The following is a 19,318-nucleotide window of genomic DNA, read 5'->3' as shown; positions in this document are numbered from 1 at the left end:
CTTCCTGGGAATACTCTGTGAGGGAGCACGCTCCTGGGAGCACTCTTTTAGAGGGAGCACACTCCTGAGAGCACTCTGATGAAAGCACTCTCCTGGGAGCACTCTGTGAGGTAGCAGCCTCCTGGGAGCATTCTGTGGGGGAGCACCCTCCTGGGAGCACTTGGTGAAGGAGCACTCTCCTGGGAGCACTCTGTGAGGAGGGACACCTTCTTGGGAGCACCCTATGAGGGTACACGCTCCTGGAAACACTCTCTGTGAGGGGGCACATCGCTCAGGTCAGCAGTCCAAGTGACCCTCCCCCTGTCCCCGGAGGATTTTGGTGAGGCTATTTCCATCTCACCTGGTAACTTAGAACTTGGGCTAAATTACCTTGATATAAAACTTGGAACCTGGGTAAATTAGAACCTGGGTAAGATAGACCCTGTTATAAAAATCAGGAGTTGAAATTATATTTTATTTCAGCAAGACCTGAAAGATGCAGTCAGGCAAATGGAAGCACATCTGATGCTGACAGAAAAATAAAGGTTTTGATATATGTTTTAATATTCTATCCTTCATAGAATAGATACAGGGTTTTAAAAACACTCAACCTGGGTGACATTTGTCAAGCAGCTACAGTGACTCCTGGCCATCCCAGGAGGGAGAGGAACAGCATCAAAGTCCGTCCTGTTACTACCAGACTCAGGGCCTGGCACGCAGCAGGGGCCCCGTGTGTCTTGGACGGGCGAAGGCATCGAAGAAGGGGGAAGCCTCCCAGATGCCCTGCTGGGCTCCTCCTGGCAATGCCTGGACCCCTCACCAGCAAGGGAGTGGAGTCCCAGGACAGGCATGAACACTGGAATGCCCTGGGTGCCCAAACGAGCCCGTTCTCCGTGCCTCGTCCTCACGTGGCCACCTCTATGTTGAGGCTTCCCCAGCTCTCTCGTGAGGACTAGTCTGCGTTTACACTCTACCTGGGTAATCCAGGAAAGCCGCACCACCTCCACATCCTGACTCTAATCACCTTTGCTCAGACATGGCCTTCTAGGTGACGTACTCGCAGATTCCAGAGATTGTGCCATGGAGATCTTCCCACCGCTGATGGGAACCTGGAATCCAAGGATCTTGACGCAGACTGGAAGTATTCATGACTGACAACACTGAGCTCTGTGCAGTGTCAGCTGGGGTCCTATCCACAGCCTGAGGGCATGTGGTGCTGCTGGGAGAGGCCAGGGGCCAGTGCTCCTGTGTCCAACAGGCTCTACACGCTGGGGAAGGCTCAGAGAGAAAGGAGTGCGCCTGCAAGTACAGGATCCGTGACCATGACGCCATCAACACACGGAGTTTTCCATATGACATGTGCTCTGGAGGCAGAGGTTCGGGAGGTGCTGCAGGAGCTTGAGTCAGGCCTGGCATTTTTGTGATTCTCTTGGCCTTTCCATGTTCATTGCCTCATAGTAATGAAATAGCTGCTGTAGCTCCAGGCATTACATCCATCTGCCAGGGAGAGAGATCAGCGAAGGGGAGACAGTGAGTGTCAACCTTATCTGGAAAGACAGGGCCTCCCCAGGGTTCCCCCTCACCACCAGAGGGTCTCTGCCGAGGTGTCATCAGCTGACACTGGGGGGCCTGCACCCTTGTCAACAGGGCAGGGGACGTGGACCATGCCCGGCCTGCTGGCTGAGGGTCCAGGTTCTCAGTGGGAGCCAGACTAACCCAGGGGCCTTTGGGAAACCTGAAGGTCGTTTTGCATCTGGCATCCGCACACCTGAGCCTTCACGGACTTGAAATCCACAACATTTTGCTATAAATTATTTTTATTTTTCTGTTATACCACAGTTTGGGGCTTATATATTTTGGGGCCTTAGATATTTTTTCCCTAAAATTATATGTGAAGCTTATAAGAACTGAATTTCATTTCTAGATAGAAAAGGAAGCATCATAAAATATTTACCATGAAGGCTTCAGACCCGCTGGCTCACACCGACCCTGATTCCTTCCTTCCTGCGTGGGCCTGGGGCTACTCAGAGCTGAACTGGGTCCTCTTCGACAGGGTGTGGGGGGATGGACGTGGCCTTGCTGAACATGGCAGCAAACAGGAAAAGAGGCCTTGCGGAGACAGCTGAGCCCGTGTGGCCTCCAGGAAACCTCACCCCAGCCCCACGCCCCACAAGAGGCTCAGCATCCAGCCGCCAGGTCGGGGGCGGGGGTTCTGGGGGCAGGGAGGGTCAGAACCACATCTCGTAATCCTGCAATGGCTTGCGGCTGAGGATTGTGACCGCCTGTCCTCACCCACTAGAGAGACCACCAGGACACGGCTGCCTCCTAGTCAGGAAGAGGCCCGAGGGCTGAGTTGACCAAGCAGGGGCCAGGTGCGTGCACCTGGGTGGCCGAGAGGCTGCATGGTCCCCGGGCCTGCCACGCACGGCTCCTGTTCTGCCCCAGAGAAGCAGATCTGACACCCCTGCTCATCAAGTTCAACGTGTAAACGGAAACAGCAACTCGACTATTGGAATTTCCCTCCTTTACATTTTTGTTCTAAAATTTTTTTTTTTTTTTGGAGACAGAATCTCGCTCTGTCACCCAGGCTGGAGTGCAGGGGCACGATCTCAGCTCACTGCAACCTCCGCCTCCCACATTCAAGCAATTCTCCTGCCTCAGGCTCCTAAGTAGCTGAGATTACAGGCTCCTGCCACCACACCCGGCTACTTTTTTGTATTTCATTAAAGACGGGGTTTTGCCATGTTGGCCAGGCTGGTCTCGATCTCCTGACCTCGTGATCTGCCCACCTGGACCTCCCTAAGTGCTGGGATTACAGGCACGAGCCACCGCACCCGGCCTAATTTTGTATTTTTTTAATAGAGACAGGGTTTTGCCATGTTGCCCAGGCTGGTCTCAAACTTCTGACCTCAGGTGATCCACCCACCCTGGCCTCCCAAAGTCCTGGGATTACAGGTGTGAGCCACCACGCCAGCCTAGATTTTAGAAAAAGAAATTATGGGATTGACTCATGCTCCTTGTTACAAGCAAAAGAATACACGGGTGATCAGGAAAGGCAGCTGCTCCCTCTGGGGATGCCACCTGTGCTCTCGAACCGTCCTGGGGAGCTGGACTCCTCATGCTCCAGGAAGAACCACGGGTGCTCCGTGATGCCAGCTCCTGGCACTGTGTCTGGTTTGTGGATTAAGTCTTGTCTATCAAACTGCACTTTCTGGGACAAACATTTTTGTGGGATTTGATTCTCCAATGTGGAACTGTGGGTTCAGAAACGGTGCTTATCTGTAACTGGTATTTGTTATTTTAAACATTTCCAGCTTGAAAAGTTGCAAGTGCCATTCAAATAACTCTTTCCTGACCTCAGAGTGAGCTGGCAACCCTCTGCCTTCCCTCTCGGCACCCTCCGTCTGTTCCGGCAGGCGGGCTGTCTGTCCCAGTCCACACCGCAGCCCCCAGGATCAGCGAGCAGCACGGCTCCCTGCCTGGTGCAGGGCCTCAGCGTTCATGCTCCTTCCTCCTGGGAGAGCCCCCTGCCTCTCAGAGACTTTCACAACCTTGGTGTGCAGAAGGTTCTGGACAGCGATTGGGGGACGCCCTCACTGGGTTTCTCCGGAGCGTGGGCATTGGACTGGAAAACACACAGAACTGCTGGGGATCCTCGAAGCCGCCGGCAGCACCCAATGCCAGTTTGTCCCATCAGGCGTTGGTCCTGACCTGCACTTGGCCACCTGCCCCCCACTTTGTAATTGAGCATTGAGGGGAAGACGCTTGAACCCATGTGAAACCTCTTTCTCCTGAAACTTTCCCTGCATGCATCAATTGCATCATTGCAGCTGGGCCTTCCCCTGAGCGTGACGCCCTGGGGCGAGGCCGGTGGCTTCCCACGTGTGACTGTCCCCACCCGCAGCCCCTGCCCTCCGGGGCCCCCATGCACCAGGCGCTCTCTGCCCGGCCCCATCTCCCAGAGCCCTGGAGGCTCAGCCTGGGTGTCGTGTGTGCCTTGTGCTCTTAGGAATGTTACCTGTGTTTCTTCACATCTGTATTTGTTTTTTTGGTTTTTTTGTTTTTGTTTTTCTTTGAGACGGAGTCTGGCACTGCCGCCCAGGCTGGAGTGCAGTGGCACGATCTCGGCTCACTGCAAGTTCCGCCTCCCGGGTTCACGCCACTCTCCTGCCTCAACCTCCCGAGTAGCTGGGACTACAGGTGCCGCCACCACACCCGGCTAATTTTGTTTTTGTATTTTTAGTAGAGACGAAGTTTCACCTTGTTGGCCAGGATGGTCTCAATCTCCTGACTTCATGATCCATCCACCTTGGCCTCCCAAAGTGTTGGGATTACAGGTGTGAGCCACTGTGCCAGGCCCTTTCTTTTCTTTCCTTTCTTTCTTTTTTTTTTTCTTCTCGAAGGGCCTTGCTCTGTTGCCAGGCTGGCTGGAGGGCAGTGGTACAATCATAGCTCACGGCAGCCTCGACCTCCTGGGCTCAAGTGATCCTCCTGCCTCAGCCTCCCTAGTAGCTGGGACCACAGGTGCGCACCACCACACCCAGCTAAGTTTGGTATTTTTGGTAGAGATGGAATCTCAGTATGTTGCCAAGGCTGGTCTCAAACCCCTGGGCTCAAGCAGTCCTCCCACCTCAGCCTCCTGAAGTGCTGGGACCTACACTTCTTCCAGATGCTTTCAAGTTTGATGTGTTACATTTACCTATTCTGTTCTTTTAAAAATTATCATTTTGTTAGAACTTGAGGATGAGTGGTCAAAATAACAACGATCATTTTGCAGCGTATCTGGTTTGTTCTACTAGGGTGGAAAGCAAGAGTTTCTCAGGATTTCACTATAAGCGTTGTCTCAGCCTTCTTGGACTGCCCTGCGGAACCCCAGAGACCCAGCAGCTAAAACAATGACATTGAGATCTGAGTGCCAGCAGGACGAGCTCCACGAGGGCCCCCTCTGGGTTGCAGGCAGCTGCCTTCCCAGGGTGTCCTGCCCTGGCGGGTGGGCAGGGCAGGGGGAGCTGGCACGCTCGCTCTGTGGTCTCTTTTTTCTCACAGTGTGTGACTGTTTACCACCGCGGTCACCTGGAGCCTCTTATTACAAGGGCGTGAGTTCCCTTCTCACAAGGCCCCTCACGGCCTTATCAAAACCTCAGTCACCTCCCAGAACCCCACTCCAGTCCCGTCACACTGGGGCTCTGGGCTTGAACCCATGAATGTGAGGACACACTCAGTCCACAGCAAGGCCATGTCCCCAAGGAGCAGAGGTGGACTCCAGCCACACATTGGCCAGGCAGCAGCTGGGAGAGGGTGCCCGTGCGGAAGGAACGGACAGGCGGACTCAGGCACGGTGGCATCTGATGCTCACTTTCACGATGTTGTTTGGTTTTGTAATTTTCTTAGACTTCCAAATTCATAGTGAAGTTGACCCAACATGACAGGAAACAGGATTCGAGGGGTTTGAACAGAGTGGGGGGATCGTCCGTATCCTGGGGCCGACAACCTCACACTGATGGATGGTTCTGGAACTGCTCACAGGCAGCCCCTCTGCCATGGTGGACGAAGCTGGGGCTTCCTGGTTCATTCACTCCCCTGGCTGGGAGGACCCAGAGGTGCCTCCCTCTAGCGTACAGTGCCGCTGGCCCCACCATGGGCCCCTGGCCTCAACCCAGAGAGCTTCTCCAAACCAGTGGCTGTGGCCCCACCATCTCCCGAGCGCCAGGCAGGGAACCCCTTCTGCATCCACCCTGGGCTCACTTTGCTCCTCCTGGAACCAGCGCGCAACCCCTCACCTTAGACACCCCCGTCCCCATGTTGGTGTGGCGTCTGCCCTCAGCTGACTCTGACAAACACACGGTCAATGTTTCTGTGAAGTTTGGGAAAATAAGATCTTTTCACTGTACTGGGTCAAGACCTGTCTCCACTCGGCACGGCCCCCGTGCACTTCTGGTATCTCTGCGGGAGGAGGGGCGCCAAGCAGCCAGGAGCTACCTGTGGGGAAGGCGAGTTGAGGAAGCTTTTCCCTAGTGTTGCTGGGCTCACCCCCGTGGGAATGGCCCCCGCGCCCTGGCTCACCTCCGTGGGGACGGCCCCCATGCCCTGGCTTACCTCTGTGGGGACAGCCCACAAACCCCAGCTCACCCGCATAGGGACGGCCCCCATGCTGGGCTCACCCACCTGACATCAACAAGAAGGCGGGGGCCTGATGGTGTCTCCAATATGTCCTGTTTGAAGATTCCGGATCTAGACGCTGGGGTGTGGGGACGGTGTCAGACAGGTAGAGGTGTGTGTGTGGAAAATTCAGTTCTCAGAAGCTTCTAATCAGGATAGAGGTTTGCTTTGACTTCTTATGGGAATCGCTTGACGGCGGCTGTGTCTGTCGCCCACACACGCCCCAGGAGGTTCATACCTGAGCAACTCTTATCCACAGAAAACGTGGCTCAGCCCCCTCAGTGGGAAGATTAAGCTGATTTTCCATTCTCCCATAGAAAACGTTACCAAATTGTCATTTTGTAAAAGTAATCCGAGGCTGTGAGGTCAGGAACTTTAGGGTAAAAAACGTGCCGTGTGATTCTGTCTGTGATGCTTCCTGTGTGGGCCTCCGATTCTGTGTGTGATGCTTTCTGTGTGAGCTTCCAATTCTGTCTGTGATGCTGCCTGTGTGAGCTTCCTACACTCATGGTGTGCTGGGTCTTTCACTGTAAGTATGTTCAGTTTTAGGCCTAACAGTGTGTTCATAATGTCATATGCCTTTTCTTAAGGAAGTTGCCAAAACGATGTAACTTCAGGGTGTGCAGAGTCGACCACGGCCAGGTGCTCCTGCCCCACAAGTCTCTCCAGGGGGAGCCTCGGATAGTCCTGCAGTTGCAGAGATGGAGATTGTTTATAATTACTTAGGAAAGGAAGACCCACGTGCTGGGGAAGGACTGGGAACAAGACAAAAACAAATACACTACAGCCCAGGCTGAAAATGGCAGGGACAGGGTGGGCTGGGGATGGAGGCATTTCGGGGAACGTCAAGCAGATGGAATCAGAAATCAAACGAAGCAGAGGGACCCACTCCCCCAACACCCCCCAGCCTCCCCCACCACCACACAGAGCCCAGGGCTGCCCTCGGGAGTCAGCAGCCAGAAGAGTTCTTGGCCTGAACCAGGGATCCCCCGAGGGGAAGGCAAGTGACCACAGAAGCTCAGCTGGGGCCAGGGGAAGGAGAAAGGGACTGGGCTTGCATCCCGGACGTGGGTGCCTATGTGCTGAGCACTGACCGTGCCAGGGACAGGGAGGGAGCGATTTTCACCTGCAGTGTCCACACGGGCTTGCACCCGTTTATTCGACACCCCTGTGGTGGTGGGAGGTGACAGCAAACCCGAGGCTCTGGCCCTGGCCTTGCCTCCCACAGCACGGCCTGTGCCTCCCCAGGCTTCCCAGGAGGCCGCTCTGGCACTGACCCAGCAGACACCACCTCTCTGTGACCTCCAGGTTTCCTCCAGATTTTATGCTTTTATTATTCAAAACACAGAAGGGGTGAGACACGGCTACTCGGTCCTCCAGGAGCCTTTTTTGATGTTTAACAATCAGGTTCTCAGACACTTCGTGCCACCAGGCTGGTCATTGCCTTTCAGTTCCCACAGATTTTCAGAGCTCCAGAAACAGCAGCAGGAACAGTGAGCGAAGCTTCCACTGGAGCCAGCCCCAGAGCAACGGGGTCGGGTGTGAACATCCCAGGGCCCAGGTCGGTCCCTCACACCCAGGTTGGAGCTCACGTCACTGAAGGAGAAGGCAAAGCTGGGGCAACGTGCAGGGGACAGGCCAAAGCTGAGGAAACCTGCGGGGGACGGGCCCCGAAGCTGAGGAAACGCACGGGGAAGGGCCGGAAGCTGAGGAAACGCGCGGGGGACGGGGCCCGAGGCTGAGGAAACGCGCGGGGGCCGGGCCGGAAGCTGAGGAGAAGCTGAGGAGACGCGCGGGGGACGGGGCCCGAGGCTGAGGAGACGCGCGGGGGACGGGGCCCGAGGCTGAGGAGACGCGCGGGGGACGGGCCGGAAGCTGAGGAGACGCGCGGGGCACTGGCCGGAAGCTGAGGAGACGCGCGGGGGACGGGCCCCGAAGCTGAGGAGACGCGCGGGGGACCGGCCGGAAGCTGACGAGACGCGCGGGGGACGGGGCCCGAAGCTGAGGAGACGCGCGGGGGACCGGCCGGAAGCTGAGGAGACGCGCGGGGGACGGGGCCCGAGGCTGAGGAAACGCGCGGGGGCCGGGCCGGAAGCTGAGGAGAAGCTGAGGAGACGCGCGGGGGACGGGGCCCGAGGCTGACGAGACGCGCGGGGGACGGGGCCCGAAGCTGAGGAGACGCGCGGGGGACGCGCCGTGAAGCCGCTGCGGAAGGAGGACGTGAACGCCTGTGGCTGGGACACAGCATCTCCCGACGCCAGCTTCGTGGGGGCCGGGACAGCACCCGGAGGCCGACGCCCACGAGCAGCGCCACACGCCCGGAGCTGCTCCCAGCGCCCACGACGGGGCCCGGTGGTACCGAGGGCTGTGAACAAGCTTCACCTGTGGGGACCGGGACCCTTTCACCCCACGTGGGAGCTTTGGGCTCCAGCAAACACACTTGCGCCCCACAGCGTTTGCGCCGCTGGCATCCTGGCCCTTCCCCTGACCCCAGGGCTCCGCAGAGTCGGAGCCTGCACCGCAAGGCTTAGCCCATGGATTTCTCGTCAGGGAAAACCACAGCAGCGGTCAGGGGGAGGGAGGGGAGAAGCGAGGACCCTCTTCCTCCAGGGCTCGTTCCCTCTCGGGCCTGAAGACGTTCAACCTCGGCTCCTACGGGGGGCTGGTCCTGGGTCCCCCTCCCCGCAGCCCCGCAGGCTCTGACAGTGTCTGACTGGGCACCCGTGCCCTGCGGGGCCTGGTGGGCTCAGTGCCAGCCCAGGAGCCTTCTCTGTGGCCCCCACTTTATGAGATGGGTGGTGAAGCGCCAGCCTTTCCGAGCTGGGGTGCCTGAGTGCTCCGCCCGCCCCATGAGTTCAGAGCCCGCCTCTCACGGCCCCGGACCTGGCCCAGCTGCTGGGTTTCTGTGTGACTTCCCTGTTACGGCCAGGGGAGGGCCTGGAGGCTGAGCCCCCACCCGGGACTCACCAGGGGCAGGCACTGGGCCAGGATCCCGGTGCGGGGCATGCAGCGGAAGGGGCTGTCCTCCCTCAGCTGGATGCAGCACTGGCTGCTACACTCCTGGTGGCTGCTGCAGAAGTTGCCGTTGGGCTGGGGAGGCAGCCAGGCAGTGGTCGTGGAGAGGGGCCATCTCCTGCTACCCCTGCTCCATCCGCCCCAGGTGCCCGCAGCTCACCTTGCGCCAGGGCACACACTGCAGGAAGATGGTTTGGGATGTGCAGAACTCCTGCGGGCTCTCGTTGTTGCGGACGCAGCAGCTGCTCTGGCACTCTGAGTTGTCTGAGCATCTGTACCCGTTGGGCTATGGGACAGGAGACGCCTCATCCCTGCACCCACCATCCACTCCCTGGCTCTTCCGGGGCAGGTGGGAGGGGGCCACAAGCAGTTTCGCTCCTCTGCCCCCCACCCCCCGCATGCACCTCACCTTCTTCCAGGGCAGGCACTGCAGGAGGATGGTCTTAGGGGTGCAGAGCGTGTGTGGGTCCAGGCTGTTGGTGGTACAGCAGTTGCTCTGGCACTCGTCATGGCTCCTGCATGGCTCCCCGATGACCTGAAATGCCACTCACCAGCTCGCTCACCTGTTCCTGGGCAGGGCCTGCAGACCCAGTACTCAGGAAGGGCCTCCCGTCTCTCTGGCTCCTCTGTGTCATCATCCTTCAAGCTTGGGTTCCCTGAGAAGTTTCTGGAACAAACCCAGACTGCCGTGGCTCTGGCAGGTCAGTGCTGGGGGCCCAGGGCTGAGAAAGGGAATGTCTACCGTGAGCCATGCGGAAGAGGGTAAACCAAGGCACTGAGGGCAAGGATGCAGCAGCAGAGCATGGGCGAAGCTCTCGGGCCGGCCCAGTGCCTGGCATTTTACAGGAGAAGAAACAAGCTCAGGAAGGGTGAGCACGGCGCCCGGGATCACACAGCCAGCAGAGGCGAGCTGACAGCCAGGCCCGCCCCCCTGTGCCAAGGCTTGTAGCCACCCCCCACCCACACACACAGAAGGCACCACCGTGTGTGCGACCTCTGGTCTTGCTTGCTCAAGAGTGTTGTGGATGAGGCTATGTCTACTGACGTTACTGCATTCGACCCTAAAACTGAGAGAATTTTAAGATAACAATGGGAATCCCATTGCCTGTTAACATAAATAACAACCTTATTAAAAGTGGGTATATTTTCTGGCCAGGTGCAATGGCTCATGCCTGTAATCTCAGTACTTTGGGAGGCCGAGGCCAGTGGATCACCTGAGGTCAGGAGTTCAAGAACAGCCTGATCAACATGGTGAAACCCCATCTCTACTAAAAATACAAAATTTAGCCAAGCGTGGTGGCGGGAGCCTGTAAGCCGAGCTACTCAGGAGGCGGACGCAGGAGAATCGCCTGAACTGGGAAGGTGGAGGTTTCAGTGAGCTGAGATCGCACCACTGCACTCCAGCCTGGGCAATGGGGCGAGGCTTCATCACACACACACACAAATTTAAAAAGTAATAAAATAAAAAAGAAAAATGGGTATATTTCAAAAAACAGAAGTGTGCACCAGTGCAGCTCCCACGCGGCTCTGCTCCTTCCTGCCTGGTTGACCGTGGCCGTAGTGGCCCCAGTGCTGCTCCTGGTGCTGGGGTCACCATCCCATAGCCTCAAATGTGCTTAGGCAGCACAGCTGGGGGTGTGGCCAGGAGAGCGAGTGTGGCCTCCGGGAGGGTTTCATCCAGGAAGACGCTTTGTGTCGCTTTGAGAGCCTCTTTTTTTTTTTTTCTTTTTTTTTTTTTTTTTGAGACAGAGTCTTGCTCTGTCGCCCAGGCTGGGGTGCAGTGGCCGGATCTCAGCTCACTGCAAGCTCCGCCTCCCGGGTTTAGACCATTCTCCTGCCTCAGCCTCCCTAGTAGCTGGGACTACAGGCGCCCGCCACCTCGCCCGGCTAGTTTTTTGTATTTTTTAGTAGAGACGGGGTTTCACCGTGTTAGCCAGGATGGTCTCGATCTCCTGACCTCGTGATCCGCCCGTCTCGGCCTCCCAAAGTGCTGGGATTACAGGCTTGAGCCACCGCGCCCGGCCTTTTTTTTTTTTTCGAGACAGAGTCTTGCTCTGTTGCCCAGGCTGGAGTGCTGTGGCCGGATCTCAGCTCACTGCAAGCTCCGCCTCCTGGGTTCACGCCATTCTCTCGCCTCAGCCTCCCGAGCAGCTGGGATTACAGGTGCCCACCACACGGCTGGCTAGTTTTTGTATTTTTAGTGGAGACGGGGTTTCACCATGTTAGCTAGGATGGTCTCGATCTCCTGACCTCATGATCCGCCCATCTCAGCCTCCCAAAGTGCTGGGATTACAGGCGTGAGCCACCACGCCCGGCCTTGAGAGCCTCTTGACGGAAGGTGGCAGCCCCTGCGGGCAGGTGGCAGCCCCTGCAGGGGCATCAGGGGCCGCTGGCACCCACCTTATGGGACAGGTTCATCTGCTGCTTCTGCAGCCCATACCCCACCAAGGACCCCAGCGGCAGCAGCAGCAGCAGTAGCAGCATCGTCCACCCTGGGCCAGCCATTGGGCACGTGGACCTGCGGAGACCCAGGATTGTGCTGCTTGGCGCCTAGCACTGGCATCCCTACTCCCTTCCCGCTCCTTTCTCTTGCAAGACAGACTTTAAAAAACATAATGGACTTTTCTTTTTTTTCTTTTTTTTTTTTTTTTTTTTTTGAGACGGAGTCTCACTCTGCCGCCCAGGCTGGAGTGCAGTGGCCAGATCTCGGCTCACTGCAAGCTCTGCCTCCCGGGTTCACGCCATTCTCCTGCCTCAGCCTCCTGAGTAGCTGGGACTACAGGCGCCCGCCACCTCGCCCGGCTAGTTTTTTTTGTATTTTTTAGTAGAGACGGGGTTTCACCGTGTCAGCCAGGATGGGCTCGATCTCCTGACCTCGTGATCCGCCCGTCTCGGCCTCCCAAAGTGCTGGGATTACAGGCTTGAGCCACCGCGCCCGGCGGACTTTATTTTCTACAGCAGTTTTAGGTTTACAGAAAAAGTGCAGACAATATAATTCTCATATGTCACCCTCTTTCCCCTGCCTCAGTTTCCCCTATTATAATGCTGCACTCGTGTGACGCATCTGTCACCATTGATAGACCCACAGGGACGCGCCGTCATCACCTGACATCCACAGCTCACACGAGGTCGCTCGGTGTGTGCCTGCTGCGGGTTTGGGTGAGTGCGTTCTCACGGAATCACCGTTTCAGTATCCTGCAGAGGGGACACTGAATGCCCTAAAAACCCACTGTACCCTCCCCAGCTGCTGGCAGCCACTGAGCTTTTCACTGTCTCCTTGGTTTTGCCTTTTCCGGAATCCTGTTTGGATGGAATCGGTCTTAGCCTTCTCGGGTCGGCTTATTTCACTGAGTAAAGTGCAATTTAAGGTTCCTCTGTGGCTTTTCGTGGCATAAAGACCCATTTCTTTTTAGCACTGCATGGAAAATGGATTTAACACATCAAGGCAAAACGTGAAAAATGGATTTTGAAGAACCCTTTTCCCAGCGGACGATGGTGCCCCTGATGAATTTGAACGTGAGCACCTGCTGTGAGCGTGAGCAGGAGCCTCAGCCTGGGGTCCCTCCTGGAGGGGCCCTTGCTGCCCAGTCGTGCAGCAGTGCGGGCATCAGATGAGGCAGTGGCATCGCCCTGCGTGTGTTTGGTGGCCCAGCCATGCTCACTGTGAGCCCCACGCCCGGACAGCGCCGCCCCCGCCACAGTGACCGGCCCAGGACAGGGTGGACAGCAGGAACCCTTCCTTGGGACTTTTCCAGCAGGGCCCAGACCGGAGACATCATTAGGAGAGTCTCTCTTTTCCTCCCAGGTTCCAAAGCCATACGGGAAAACCCAGTAGGCTCCACAAATCGTGAGAAGTGACTGGAGAGTCCAGACCAAGATCAACATAAAATTCAAAACGATTTCTCCATGATGGCCATAAATAACCAGAAAATAGAAAACGAACACCACTCACGCTAACAAGATAAACCATTCGTTATGTAAGATGAAGGGCAAATATGAAGTCCACACAAAGAAAGTCCACCCTCGGCCTCCCCCTCGGCTCCCTCACCCCATGCTGTGAGATCACTGATCACTCATGGCTGCGCTGGGGCTGGGCAGGGTCTCTCTGTCTCTGTCTCTCCCTGTCTCTCTATCTCTGTCTCTTTCCTTCTCTGTCTCTGTCTGCCTCTGTCTCTCTGTCTCTGTCTCTCTCTGTCTCTCCCTCTCTCTCTTTTTGTCTCTCTGTCTCTCCCTCTCTCTGTCTCTCTGTCTCTCCCTCTCTCTGTCTCTCTCTGTCTCTCCCTCTCTCTCCCTCTGTCTCTCTGTGTCTGTCTCTATCTCTCCCTCTCTCTGTCTCTCCCTCTCTCTCCCTCTCTCTGTCTCTTTATGTCTCTCCCTCTCTGTCTCTCCCTCTCTCTGTCTCTGTCTCTCTCCCTCTCTCTGTCTCTCCCTCTCTCTGTCTCTGTCTCTCTCTGTCTCTCCCTCTCTCTGTCTCTCTCTCTCTCCCTCTCTCTGTCTCTCTCTGTCTTTCCCTCTCTCTGTTTCTGTCTTTCTCATCTCTGTCTCTCCCTCTCTCTGTCTCTGTCTCTTGAATCCCTTTGATTATTATTTTTCTTAAATTCCTCATATCTCACGTGCATTCAGGGGAAAGGTGGAGCTCTGGCCACAGCCTATAGCCGCCTGCTGGGGAAGCCACAGCAGGTCAGGGCTCGGTCAGTGACCCCACTTCCAACTCAAGACCAGTCAGAGGATCCCAAATATGGATGCCCACCTCCCCCATCCCCATCGCAGGGGCAGCCCAGCCCCAGCAGTGTCTTCCGCACATGAGCAGTCCCTGCACCCACATCTCTACCTGCAGCTGGGCAGCCTCCCCGCTCCCAGCACTCCCTCCTGTCTTCCCTGCCACTATGTCAGCATCACAAAGTGAGGAACTGATTTTGCCTCCCTCACAGGAAGTAAAAGGTCAAAGGTCTCAGATGCCCCTCTCACCTGATCCTGGAACCCCGATCCCAGACAAATGAGTCATGTCAACACTTTCCAAGATGAATGACCACATCCCCAGCCATCGGGCAAGCTTAGTAAGCCGTGTTTCTGGTCATATCCAGCCTATTCAATACAACTTTGTTTAGAGACAGGGCCTTGCTCTGTTGCCCAGGCTGGAGTGCAGTGGAACAATCGCAGCTTGCTGCAGCCTCAACCTCCTGGGCTCGAGTGATCCTCCCAACTCAGCCTCTGAGTAGCTGGAATGACAGGTGTGAGCCACTGTGCCCGTTCTAAATATAATTTTTAATGTAACTACATAAAAGCTAAATTGAATCACAACTATAACTTTTTTTTTTTTTTTTTTTTTTTTTGAGATGGAGTCTCGCTCTGTCACCCAGGCTGGAGTGCAGTGGCGCAATTTCAGCTTACTGCAAACTCCGCCTCCTGGGTTCACATCATTCTCCTGCCTCAGCCTCCCGAGTAGCTGGGACCACAGGCACTCGCCACCATGCCCGGCTAATTTTTTTTTGTTTTTAGTAGAGACGGGGTTTCACTGTGTTAGCCAGGTTGGTCTTGATCTCCTGACCTCGTGATTCACCTGTCTCAGCCTCCCAAAGTGTTGGGATTACAGGTGTGAGCCACTGCGCCCGGCCTATAACTTTTTTAAATTTGAAGTTTACAGTATCTTTCCTGTACTTGGAACCAGGAAAAACATTTTTCTGGTCTCAAACCTTTTCACAGGCCCTTGCAAAGTTCACAGCCCTCGTTTCCAAATGGAGCACGATGTGCCCGACAGATCAAAGGGCCCTGCTCAGCCCAGGAACAGGCAGCTGCCTGTGCTGGGAAAGTCCAGTGTCTAAAAGGTCACAGGTCACACCGTTTGCAGCAGCGTTTTTCACGACGGCCAGAGGGTGGACGAATGTGTTACGTAACCCCTGCCCCGAATGTGGTATGTATGTGCAATGGGACGTCAGTGGCCCTGGAAATGGAAGGCAGCTCGGACCCGGAGGCCACACAGTCACCCTGAGGACCTGATGCTGAGGGAATGAGCCCCTCACAGAAGTTCAGATACCGTTTGAGCCCATGTGTGAGGTCCCCAGGGTCGTCAAACCCACAGAGACAGGCAGTGCAATGGTGGTGCCCGGGGCGGGTGGGGTGCCCGGGGCGGGTGGGGTGGATGTTGGTGTTTAACGGGGTCGGTTGACATTTGGGAAGATATAAAGCTTTGCAGATGGATGGCAGTGGCAGCTACACAGCAACGTCAACCTGCTTCATGCCACTGAACTGTGCACTTAAAAATCATTAACATGGCCTGGGTGCGGTGGCTCATGCCTCTAATCCCAGCACTTCGGGAGGCCAAGGCTGGCGATCACCTGAGGTTGGGAGTTCAAAACCAGCCTGACCAACATGGTGAAACCCGTCTCTACTAAAAACACAAAATTAGCCGGGTATGGTGGCTCATCCCTGTAGTCCCAGCTACTTAGGAGGCCAAGGCAGGAGAATTGCTTGAACACTGGAGGCAGAGGTTGCAGTGAGCTGAGATCGTGCCACTGCACTCCAGCCTGGGCAACAGAGTGAGACTCCATCTCAAAAAAAAAAAAAAATTGTTAAAATGATCAACTTTATGTTAAATGCATTTTACCACAATAAAAGCAAAGGTCACAGGCCGACCTCATGAGTGCCCTGGAGGTGCTGTTACCCCTGGGATGGAAGCTCATTCTTTTCTTTTCTTTTTTTTGAGACAGAGTCTGGCGCTGTCGCCCAGGCTGGAGTGCAGTGGCGCGATCTCAGCTCACTCCTAGCTCTGCCTCCCGGGTTCACCCCATTCTCCTGCCTCAGCCTCCTGAGTAGCTGGGACTACAGGCGCCCGCCACAGTGCTTGGCTAATTTTTTGTGTTTTTAGTAGAAATGGGATTTCACCGTGTTAGCCAGGATGGTCTCCATCTCCTCACCTTGTAATCCACCCACCTCAGCCTCCCAAAGTGCTGGGATTACAGGAGTGAGCCACCGTGCCCGGCCGGAAGCTCATGATTTTCAAATGTTCTATATACATGGGGGTCTCTATTCCCGGATATTTGCTTAAAAATCTCTTGGGGCTGGGCGCGGTGGCTCAAGCCTGTAATCCCAGCACTTTGGGAGGCCGAGGCGGGCGGATCACGAGGTCAGGAGATCGAGACCATCCTGGCTAACACGGTGAAACCCCACCTCTACTAAAAATACAAGAAAATTAGCCGGGCGAGGTGGCGGGCGCCTGTAGTCCCAGCTACTCGGGAGGCTGAGGCAGGAGAATGGCGTGAACCCAGGGGAGCGGAGCTTGCAGTGAGCCGAGATCGCGCCACTGCACTCCAGCCTGGGGCACAGAGCAAGACTACGTCTCAAAAAAAAAAAAAAATCTCTTGGATCAGACACTTCTTCAGTTTTTCTTATAGTTATCAATATCTAGTTTGTTTCCATAGTAGTTCAATCTGCTAAGTAAAAAGCTTGATGCTAAATCTTGTCAAAGACATTACAGATCCCCATAAATCATCTGCGAAACCACAGCTTTCATGTTTTGAGCATAAGCTCCTGGGGCTGGTGCTATAACCCCTGTCCCGACTCTTCTGAGTTTCAAGGGCCCAGGAGGGCCGGGCTGGGCACCCGGCAGGTGGAGTCATCCCCACAGGGCACCCCGACCAAGGGCAGAGCTGGCTCCGCTGCAGGGTCGATCCTGGGCTCTGGGTCGTGCACGTGTCCTGTTGACACCCAGAGGACAGGACGTGTGAGTGACTCGTGAGATTGGGCCTCCCTTGCTGAAAACTTCCCTGGTGGCTGACAGCTGCTTGGACATGCAGCGGCCCTACCTTTTTCCGTCAGGCCCCAGCGGCCCCTCTGTGTAGAGGTGAGACAGGCCAGGCTGCAGCTTCTCGATGAGACACCCCAAAGCAGAGAAGTACCCAGAGCAGGGACCTGGCAGCCCAGCAGCACCCTGGGCACAATCGCAGCCCTGCCTCTTCCTTCTCCTTCTTGTTCCCTCCTTTGGTCCCAGGAGGAAGACGCTCATCTCCCCGCATGAGAGGCTGAGTGTAGGCGTCTGGACAGGGGCCAGTCCTAGGCGGCTACTGACTCCGGACCACAAAGAAGCTGGAAGCCGCAGCTCCACCTCTGCAGCCAATTGCTGGGACAGTCAGGGCTTGATTTCTCTGTGTTCTGCCCCCACTTCCAACTCAGGACCAACCAGAGGACGCCAAACATGTCCTCTCACCAACCACCGGACACCTCACTCTCCATCAGCTGCCCCTGCCTTCCCCACAACACCACCACCACCACCCTAATCGGCGGACCTGTGCCCCGCCCCCTGCCTGCCGATCTCAGAGTGGGGCGCTCCCAAGCTCTGAACTCAGAGCCTGGCCTTGCTCTCGTCTGGGTGGTCTTTATCTCTACATTTATCTGCTTATGCAGTAAACATGTAATGGGCTGTTTACTCGTTATTTATTTGTGATCAACCATGTGCCAGGCACCGTGGCAGGCTCGGCAGGGGAGGAGGCTGTGCCCTGGTGTCAACTTGGCGCTCTCTGTCCAGTGTGAGAGCTGGGCCTGGCAACAAACACACTGTGCAGAGTGTGGTGGGTGTCGTTAGGGGCACAGCGGAGGTGCCAGGGGGACAACACGCAGCAGGGATGTCACAGAGACACCAGCACGACACCTGCTGCCAGGAGCCTGGTCCAGTGGGGATGGGAAAGCAGGAGAGCATCAAGCACGGGGAGCACAGCCCAGTGTCTGGGGAGCGGAGGCAGGGAAAGTGGAGAGGGCAGGGACAGCCCAGGGGGACACTAGAGAGGGCGGGGAGGTGCCAGCCCTGGAGCTCCAGTGCCAGTCATGCTGCCCTTTTGAATGCTGAGGCCATTAAAGGGGTCTCGGGTGAGAACCACAGGTAGGATTTGGAAGCTCCTGGGTGCATGGTGGCGTCTGTAATGGGCAGGGAGAGGCTGGAAGTGAGAGGACCCAGGCCATAGTGTGCATGCCCAGCCAGAAGGGAAAGGAGGCTGAGGCAGGGCTGGGGGGACGAGGAGCAGAGAGAGAGGCAGGAAAGAGCAGTGAGGATGCTGAGGGGTATGAATATGGGGAGTCAGGGTAGGGATTCAGAGTGAGCCCTGGCCTCTGGCAACAGGAACAAGGGGTACATGTACCCAGTCTAATGCAGCACCTCCACTGTTGACCACCAGAAAACAAAGCACTCAAAACTCAGTAGCCCAAAAACATGACTTGTGATGGTTGCTCTGTCTGTGGGTTGACTGTGCTCAGCTGGGCGGTTCTCACACGTGTTGCTCAGGCATCAGCTTTCAGGTAGCAGCTAGGCTGCCGAAAATTATCTGAAGACTCAACAGGGCTGTGTCCAAGATGGCTCCTTCACTCCTGCATCTGGCACCTGGAGGGACTGATGGGCTGGGAGCCCATCAACTCTTGTCCTCTTCACATGGCCCCCATGTGGGTTACAGAGGCTTCCTTACAACACGATGGCCCCAGGGTAGCTAGTGCCTTCCCCAGAGCAAGAGTCCCCGGAGGATCTGCAAGGCTTCTTCTGACCTACCCAGAAGTCACACAGCATCACCTCTACTGCATTCTATTGGCCAAAAGTGAGACCCAGAGATAGCTCAGGATCCATGTGGGAGGAAATAAATGGAGAACTACCTAAGCCAGGGCTGTGTGCCTGAGTTGTCAGTGGAAGCCAAAGAGTCAGCAAACATCCTCACCCAGGGGAAGCATGTAGGGTGGGAAGCAAAGTGAGGCAGGGAAGGATGGGGAGGGGAGGGCAGGGGAGCAAGTTTTTTGGAGTGATGAAAATATCCTAAATTTACATCATGGTGGAGTTTGCACAATCCTGCAATTATACTAATAACAATGAAGATACACTTTAAATGGGTGAATTGTATATGTGAATTATATCTCAGATATGCTATAAAATTTTTTAGAGAGAAAGGCTTTAAATAAATGAAAATAAATCTGTTAGTGTATAGAAAATGTCCAGAACAGGCAAATCCATAGAAACAGAAAGTAGATTAGTGGGAAACAACCTAAATGTCCGTTGATGGATGAATGATGGATAAAGCATGGTGTGTCCAGGCAACATAATACTGTTCAGCCTTAAAAAAGAAGAGACTGCTGCCATATGCAACAACATGGGTGCCCCTTGAGGGCAGTATGCTGTGAAACAGGCCGGGCACAG

General features: G+C 55.7%; 1 protein-coding gene and 1 long non-coding RNA gene across 2 annotated transcripts; both read right to left on the bottom strand.

Annotated features, from left to right (window-relative positions):
* Nucleotides 1-542: 542 nt before the first annotated feature.
* LOC139356589 (uncharacterized) lies at nucleotides 543-7,843 on the bottom strand. Its single transcript, XR_011608621.1, has 3 exons — nucleotides 7,265-7,843; nucleotides 6,145-6,825; nucleotides 543-1,476 (listed from the first exon to the last, which is right to left on the bottom strand). It is a non-coding gene; the product is annotated as an uncharacterized lncRNA (long non-coding RNA).
* Nucleotides 7,844-8,665: 822 nt separating this feature from the next.
* On the bottom strand, nucleotides 8,666-11,719 carry LOC105490567 (leucine rich colipase like 1). Its single transcript, XM_071072153.1, has 5 exons — nucleotides 11,554-11,719; nucleotides 9,563-9,688; nucleotides 9,314-9,439; nucleotides 9,106-9,228; nucleotides 8,666-8,866 (listed from the first exon to the last, which is right to left on the bottom strand). The coding sequence occupies exons 1-5, from the start codon at nucleotides 11,656-11,658 to the stop codon at nucleotides 8,666-8,668; spliced, it is 681 nt and encodes a 226-aa protein (XP_070928254.1). The 5' UTR covers nucleotides 11,659-11,719.
* Nucleotides 11,720-19,318: the final 7,599 nt, after the last annotated feature.

Source organism: Macaca nemestrina, chromosome 10 (genome assembly GCF_043159975.1).
Source record: "Macaca nemestrina isolate mMacNem1 chromosome 10, mMacNem.hap1, whole genome shotgun sequence".
NCBI classification, from domain to species: Eukaryota; Metazoa; Chordata; class Mammalia; order Primates; family Cercopithecidae; genus Macaca; species Macaca nemestrina.
The sequence above is the reverse complement of the archived record's forward strand: the minus strand, read 5'-3'. Positions and strand labels throughout refer to the sequence as shown.